Source organism: Geospiza fortis, unplaced genomic scaffold (assembly GCF_000277835.1).
Source record: "Geospiza fortis unplaced genomic scaffold, GeoFor_1.0 scaffold229, whole genome shotgun sequence".
Lineage (NCBI taxonomy): Eukaryota > Metazoa > Chordata > Aves > Passeriformes > Thraupidae > Geospiza > Geospiza fortis.
The window spans coordinates 4,273,931-4,282,661 of record NW_005054357.1 but is presented as its reverse complement, the minus strand read 5'-3'; the positions used below and the strand labels follow the sequence as shown (position 1 = coordinate 4,282,661).

At 44.3% G+C, this 8,731-nt stretch overlaps 1 protein-coding gene across 1 annotated transcript in view; it reads right to left on the bottom strand.

Moving 5' to 3' along the window:
- HMCN1 (hemicentin 1) overlaps window positions 1-8,731 on the bottom strand; it is a gene marked incomplete at its 5' end in the record, with an annotated part of 164,443 nt that overhangs the window by 133,719 nt on the left and 21,993 nt on the right. Inside the window, one exon of the mRNA XM_031059162.1 lies at window positions 60-130. Coding sequence (XP_030915022.1) covers window positions 60-130 — 71 coding nt within the window. The remainder of the gene's footprint in view (window positions 1-59; window positions 131-8,731) is intronic.

Here is an 8,731-nt window from a genome sequence, read left to right as displayed (position 1 = left end):
AGAAAGCTGGCGTGAGGAAACAGTCTTTGCTAGAACCACATAGGAAACAAGTTACTCACCTGAACATAAAGTTCTCTAAGTTCAAATTGAAATTTCTTGGGATCTGTGGTTATTGTCACTGGACCAATTTCTAGAATGAAATACAAAAAACCAGAGTTATCCAAAGACACACGGTAGTAAAAAAAATTGAATCTAAAAGCATTCAAAACAGTAGAGAATGATATCCCCCCGTACCGAAACCTGTGATTTCAAATCTGGTAACTTCAATATTCCAGTATTACCAACCTCTATTGCCTTAAACATTCATAGGCACATAAAGCCTTTCACCTTTGACTTTGATCAAGCATTTAATTGTTCTTAGTAATAAAAAGGGAACAAAAATTCCCAGAACAAATGTTGCTGGACCAAGAAATAATGTATTTTTCCAGAAAGAGCCTCTTCAGACTGGAAAAAACAAGACTTTGGGAAAAGGTTATAGCAGCCTTCCAGTGCCTAAAGGCGCTCAAGGAGAGTTGGAGAGGGACTTTGGACAAAGAGGGCCTGGGGGGACAAGGGGAAATGGCTTCAAACTTAGAAGAAATTAGATATTGGGGAAGCAGCTCTTCCCTGTGAGGGAGGGGACGCCCTGCCACAGAGCGCTCAGAGAAGCTGTGGCTGCCCCTGGATCCCTGGAAGTGTCCAAGACCAGGCTGGATGGGACATGGAGTAACCTGGCATAGTGGAAGGTGTCCCTGCCCATGGCAGAGGGTGAAACAAGATGAATTTAAGGTCCCTTCCAACACAAACCATTCCACAACTATGTGATTCTACGTAAATGTGAAGAGACCTCTTTGGACAGAACACACAAACTTGGCTTTGCAATTTTACTCCTGTAAAAAAAAAAAAAAAGGAAGAAAAAGAAGACATGTGCCACATCTCTTCCCTGAAAAAAAAAATCTACCTCTAGAAATATCCCCGTGTGAGCCCTATCCCCAATCCAGCACATCTAGCAGGAGCTGTCAGAAAGAACCAAAGCAGAAACAACTTTATTCATGGCATTTGCCGTGTCTGGCTACTGACGAAGGGCAGGACATCCAAGTGAAGTTGCCTGGGGTGTGTAACAGCAGCACACATGTGAGCATTTCCCAATCCCATGGAGCTATTCCTCTGCCCCTCACACAGCTGCCTTCCTGACTGGTATCAAATGTGATGCAGCCAGCTGGTTCCTATGCTGTGATTTCCTGCCTGTTCACCTCAGTCTGCCTTGGCACCAGTGCCCTCCATTCTTTGCCTGGCTCGGGCAGGCATTGCTGCCCTGGCCATGGGCACTCACCCAGCTCAGCAAGCACAGTCAGGGTGCTATGCCAAAAATCAATAAATAAACACACACACACACAAATGAAGAGATTTCTGCCAGCTGAGCGCTCCAAAGCACTCAAAGAGATCAGCTGAGTCCCGACAGACCAAATGGGGCACAATTCTGCTGTCAGGGTAAAAGCCAAGCATGAAACTGCAACGGTGCCAATTTAATACAGCTGCAGCTTACAGGGAAATGCTGCCTCAGCAGACCTCACAACACTTTCCAAGCTCTATAAAAGTTAATACACACTTATCTTCCACATAATACAGACATTTTTCTTTTTTAAACAATCCAAAGTTTTAGTTCACTGGAGTTACAACAACTGCCATCACAAAGGTCTACTCTAATCACACCAGTATTTGCTGGGCAAGCTCTATTCATGGATGTCTTTCGGTTTAATTTCTTTGAAAGTCACCCACGAGATCACACAAAACCTTTCCTAGAATATTAAACTGTCCTTGGGGATTTTTTGTATGGCTGTGAGTCATTTATCTGTGAATGCCATGTACCAAAATGCTGCACTACCATTAAAAGAGCCATTATAAGGACTTGCTGTTCCTTCACATACCTCATCCTGCTGTGCTCCTGCTCTCCCACTGTTCTCCTTTGGGTATCCTATCAGGTCAGTTGGGCTGAGAACTTGGCCTTATTCCCCCATAGGCAGCACGGGTTGGCTCCAGCAGTGCCAATGCCAAGCAGAGCCTGGCCAGCTTCCTGCAGGATCAGGGCTCCAGCTGCCCTCTGCTGAGAGCTCAGCAAAGAGCTCAGCTGGGAAATGGCACCCAGGCCACAAGAGCCAGGCATGGTTGGTCTCTGCTCTGTCCTGTGGGCAGGACAGAGCAGAGAGCCCCACAGGAGCCGTGCGGGGCAGATGTCCTCAGCTGATTCCACAGCCAAGGCCATGTCTGAATGGTGATGGTGTTCCTCCTCACCACCTGAACACTCAGCAGCTCATCCCAAAAACCCAGCAGCTGTCCTTCACAAACTGCTGTGCCACCAGCTTATGTCACCTGCCTGCCAGAAAAGCTTTAATAGCCTTCACTAGCTTCAGTTTCTTTTATCCTCATTTGGTGACCTCCAAGTACAGCCCAAATAAGGCTGTTTCACCAACACAGGCGAACACAGGCCTTCAAAGTGTCCAGAATATAAAAAAAAAGAGCATTATGAGAAGTGATTTAAATTTACATAACAAGCATAGTTTAAACAGAATATTCACTCAGAAACTACACCCTATAAACACACCAAGCAGAAGAAAATAATAAGCTTTTTAATTTCATTAGCTCTTTAGGTGAAGCTTGACACATGGAATACACTAACAGAATACAGAATCACAGAATGGTTTGGGTTGGAAGAGACCTTAATGCCCATCCAGTCCCACTCTCTGCCATGGGCAGGAACACCTTCCACTAGCCCAGCTTGCTCCAAGCTCTGTCCAACCTGGCCTTGGACACTTCCAGTGATGGGGAGGTGTGGTTTCCCATTTTCATGTTGCAATCTGAATCCATTTTCAGGGACTGATATGGGACTATTTGGAACTGGTTTGTTGTAGAGGTCTCTCCATTGCTCACTGCTCCAAAACTTTCATGGCCACCCATAGGTGGCCGTGCAAAGGTAAAAAGCTGACACAGCCCCAGAATGGCAGCAAGTCTTTTTGAGGCACCAACCCAATCCTCTGGCATCACAAGTACAGTGTAAATGACAGCTCTTCCAGACTTGGGAATCAACAGTCAGATTTGCACACACACAGACTGGTACTGGCCAAAAGGAAATGTTTTAAAGGAATGGCTGCACATCCCTGAGCAAAGCCTGGACTTCCAAAACTGAAATCACAAAAGTCAATGTAGCCACTGTGGCATCTAAGTTTGTATCTAAGCAATAAAACCATGACTACACACAACTGAGTAACACAGAAATCAAGGATTTTGATGCTTCCTTTTTGGGGAAAGTCTTGTAAGAACCATCTCACTGGTAAATAAGGAGAAAAGCCCACAGCAACCTGAGAAACTGGCCATTCCAAAAGGCCCTGCTGTTTTTCCATGGCTTTCTGCCACACCTCAAACGGCCACATGTTTATGTGCAAGCTGAGCAGCAAGCATGTTGGGAAAACCACAGATTTCCCCATGACACACAATCGCACATAATTACCACTGACGGTGATTGCAAATTTGGCACTCTCCTAGTCCTGACCACGGAACACATCTGCAACAAATGTCTGCTTTGGACAGCTGGGTGCTTTAGGAGATCTAGCAAAGGAATATGGAAGTCTTTTGCCTACCTCTCATCAACTCAGAACACTGGATTTGTTTATTCCAGAAGGAATATGAAAGCTCTAAGTGATACATGGTAGCTGAAGGAATTTTGGCAGAGATGCTAAACCTTGTGGCGTGCTCTCACCCACAGAATTCCTTCTTCTAATTCACAGCAAGGATGTTCTCCTGATGCAAAGCCATATCCAGAATTAAAACTGACTAACTAACTAACTAGAGCAAAGATATCCCCCCAAAAAGACTCCACACCTTTGAATACTTCCAAAGAAACACAAATTTCAAAGCAATGTCACTACGAATGAAAAGGTAAAATAGAAAAAACCAAACCCCCAAAGCCTACCATAGAATAGCAACAAATCCTTGATATTCCAATAACAATATTAATATCATAGTATATATAATAATACCAAAATAATGATGCTGTTACATTATATAACTACATTAATTATATACTAATAAAAACTAATATTATAGTTAGCATGTTTAGTTATCTCTGTAGTTATTCATATATTTAGTTATCTCCTCATAACACAGTATACACAGAAAAAACCTCTGTGACAATTATCTTCCACATTCTCTTTTATTTATTAAGTGGACTGACAAGTCTAGCACTGGACAATTCTGACAGTTTTTGAGATCAGAGGATTAATATGGGTTTCACATACCCATATATACAAATCCTCACCTGGCCACTGATATATGTGTGTGTGTATGAGTACACGTATATCAAATAATTTTTAACACAAATGAAGCAATGCTCAAGGATTAGGAGTAATCAGATTAGACAGCTGAAATGCCTAAACCAAGATCCCTGCCAAAAGAAGCTGGTGTGCAATTATTGCCTAAGAGTCATTTCCTAAGGGTATTGAGCACCAAGGTTTATCTGATTTAATGTTCTTCTCAGAGGAAGAAGAGAACTGTATCCAATCCATTGCAAAGCTCTGCTTATAATGTCACTGAAGACCTTTAGGAGCAGCCACTGCCAACAATTCCGAGAATAAGAACAATGGTAGAGCTGCTCCAGCCAGCTGTCCATCCTGAGGGCACAGAAGCAGAAACCTGCAATTTTCCAACAACAAATTGGGTCCTGCAGACTCTTCCCTCTACAGATTCCTCATGAGCTGCCACTGGAAGTGCTTCACAGAGCTCTCCTTCCCTTTAAAGAGAGTGTCATCACACAGGTGAGACTACCTAGAAGAAAACCACTTGTAACTGACATCTCAAATGATAATGAATAGTTTTGTTCCTCACACAGCTGACAAGTACATGCACACAGGATCAGAAGCTGTTTCATAGCATTATGTTTTAATGCACCAAAAAATGCTGCTCCATTTTAACTGATTGCAAATTTCTGTTGTAGACTACCAAACCAAGAAGCTGACTCCACCATGGAGTAAAAAAGACCAAACTTAAAGCCTTGTGCTTCGTGCTCTGAAGTGAAGGACAACTCCAGCTCCCATGCAGACGGTGGGAGCTGTGTGGATAGAAACCTTGATGAATTTTTCCAGCAGCACAAGGCAGCACTGGAGATACTGCCTACAGCCTTGAGCCCCCCATGGCTAACACACATTCCACGGGAATGACCATCCCAATGGATTCAGGGAGCACTGAGTAAGCCAAGATGCTTAGCACTAGAACCTGTAGTAGGGTATTTAAAGTTTCCTCCTCAATTATATTTCCTCATGACTCAGCTGCTTTCAGATTCTAACCTGGCTATAATGAATTCTTTGAAGAGCCCAGAAACTGCAGCGATCAACTTTTACCAGATTCTTAACCAGAGAGAAATGAGCTAAACCAGCCCAGCAAGCTTACGTTTCCTTAACACACTCACTTTTTTATTTCTTAAATAATTTTTCAGCCTCATGACTTATGACTACTAAGTGTAACAGCAGACAGGAAGGAGTCAGACTGCTCACAGTTTTTCACACAGTTTTTCACGAGTTGGCTGTTCACAGACAAACCAGATAGATTATCCTGGGAACTGCAGAGCCCTGCTAAGCAGTCCAACCCAGCACCAGTGGAGATGATGAAGCTCCATCCTCATGGATGGCAAGGGCCACCACCCTCATGCATCAAACTTTTCACCTCAGGACAGTGGCCAGAGCCTGGCTGAAACTCAGTGACCAAAGATCTAACAAGCTTTACTAGCAATGTGTCTTAGCAAGTGCCACATTTGTGATGTTATTTCCCATTGTTTTAAAGTTATGAGCTCATGACTTTTTTTTTTAAATAAAAATAACAATGACAAAAAAAAAAAGCATTATACATGCTTCATTTCTTGGAAAAGAAAGCTCACTTGGAGACTCACAGTGGATGAAATCTATTATTCTCATCTTTCGTCTATTGCAACAAGCACTAAGTTTAGCTTATGAGCCTCAAGTGTAGTTGTCTATAAGTTATTAACCACACGCAGTAAGAAACAATAAAAATCAGGGACAGATTTGCCCAGCACACTCTTAACTCCACCTTTTCAGAATTACAGTCACAAACCACAGGGTGTGGAGAGTAACTTCCTCTACCCAGAGATGGTTAAAAAAAATCCAGATTTGCTACAAATGCCCTCTTAAATAGGTGATGCACTAAACAGTCTTGGAACTTCTCAAATGCTTTGCGTGAGTGGCACATCACATTAACCAAGGAATCCTAATTAGAAAAAATACTCCCTTAGACTGGAAATGAGAAAAAGATAGCTTCAATGCAATAGAGACACAGGTTGATTATTGTTCTGAGGAAGTAATCCATCTGAACATCTCCTCTAGCTCCACTGAGAGGCCAGAAGTTTTGGTCTATTGCTGGTGCACAACTATGGGCAAAGAGACCAGAAAACTTGAGTCCATGTGGTTCAGATTTAAAGTAATGACTTCAGTGGCTAATAAATGTCCCAAAAAAAGGACACAAAGCAAGTTTTTTTCCTTTCTGGGGACAAGCAAACATACTGAATGTTGAAATCTGGAGCAACCCCACCTTCCTCCTCCCTGCCCCAGCCTTTTGCACAGCCTGGAGGTCCATTCCCAGCGGGGCCACAGTGCCGTGTCTGAGCTGGCTCTGCTGCCTCGGGCCAGCCCTCCGTGGATGGCTGCCCAGCTCCCAGCCCAGCCACGGCTGGCAACTCAGCTGACAGGCCCTGAGAGAGGCCAACGGCTGAGCAAGCCATGGAGATTATGGGAAGCTCTTACAACTAGGTGGTCCCTGACATCCAAGCCTTGAGCTTGAGCTCCATCCCAGCACTGAGTATGCCCAGGACTGCAGCCTGTACTCTCCTGCATCTCCTGTGTGCCCAGAGCTTTGGGGTTTGTGCTTGCCTGTCCAGCACCGCCACTACTGCAGGCCTTCATGGAGGTGCTTCGCTTTTCCAACAACAAAAGGCACGAGCAGACACAAGGGGAAAAGGCTTTGAGCAATTTGCTTTACTCATCCTACAGTAATGGACAAACAGCTGATAAGGACTGCAGACACAGCTTCCTTACTGTCCAGCCTGGGAGCAGTGCTGGATCCCAGGGCTGGCCCGCGCTCCTAACTCCCACTGAACATCTGAGAAGGTCATCAGCCCACTTCTGTTTGTGTTTATTTCCCCTTGTTAACAACAGGCTGAACAGAGTAAAACTCAGTTCATAATGCTCTTTAAATTCTTTCTCCAGACTGAACTCCAGTTCAGTCCAGGTCTATTTCTGTCTCATCTCTGGGTCTGTGTATTTTGGCACTGCTCCTTCTACACTTGTAATGGCACTGGATAAAGAACGTGCACTGAGGAATTGGGCAGGAACAAATGCAACTACCCATTCCACAGTGCGGCTTTGTGATTAATTACCCTACCATGCTGAAGTCAAATCAAGAAGGATTTAAAACACAATTTTTAATTTACAATTTACACTTAATATTGCATTACAGAATGAACTTATTTACTGTGACATCTAGCATGATTGATTTTGAGCTGCTGTCCACGCCACTGTCAGCTGGGAATATCGAGCTCCACCGTCGGGAGCCTCCTAGCACTGCAGGGTACCACAGCGTCATCCATCAAGCTCCTTCTCCTTCTTCATGGAACTCAGGCTCCCATCATGTCCCCAAATGTACCTCACCATAAGAGGGGTCCAGTGGCTGGTTGGCAAAAAAACTGACAGCTTCTTTTATTTGCAGGATATATTAATTCAAGTACAACGGCTAATTAAAAGCTTCTTCTGCTTGGAAGATTATATTCCCAGACTACTTCCTTCAAAGAGATTTGGAAGATCCTCGGAGAGAGCTACCTTACTGAAGCCAAGTCAGCTTTTTGATCTTGAGACATCTAGTAGTTCCTTATCCTTTGGGAAAGCAATGCAGCTGCATTGCTTTCCCAAAGGATAAGGAACTACTAATGCACTCAGAACCCACAGCTACACAAAAGCAGACCCTGTAAGCAAATAAAGGCACCATCAGCAATCTGAGCATCCTGGGAGCAGGATAACCCAGTCCTGCTCTCAGTCTGGGATGAGGGGGAACATTCTACATCCCCATCATGTAGCACAAACCAAAGTCCCAAGGCAGGAATGGTACTTGACAGGGTTAATTACCCCCCAGTTATTAATAAAGCAGCAGTCAATGTTTTCTTCAAGAAGCCATACTCCTAACAAGCTTTATGGAGACCATGGCACTAATCCATCAGTCCTTAAAAGTGCCAAAAGACCATGGGAACACAAGGACCTCCCAGAGTATGTTCTCATATTAACCCTATCCTGCTCTTTAACAAGCTTATGTTGAGGGTTGCTTTCACATAGTAAAAGTTCATTTTAGAATCATAGGCTTAGGTAGGAAGGGATCTTAAAGCTCATGTAGTTCCATCCCTTGGGCAGGGACATTCCACTATCCCAGGTTGCTCCAACCTAGCCTTGGACACTTTGAGGGATGGGGCAGCCACAGCTTCTCTGGACACCCTGTGCCAGGGCCTCCCCACCCTCACAGGGAACAATTCCTTCCTAACACTGAATCAATGCTGCCCTCTGGCAGTAGGAAGCCATTCCCCCTTGTCCTGTCCATCCATCCGATGTAGAAAGTCTCTCTCCATTTTTCCTGTAGGCTCCCCTCAGGCACTGGAAGGCCACAGCGTGGTCACCACAGAGCTTCTCAACTCCAGGCTGACCAATCCCAA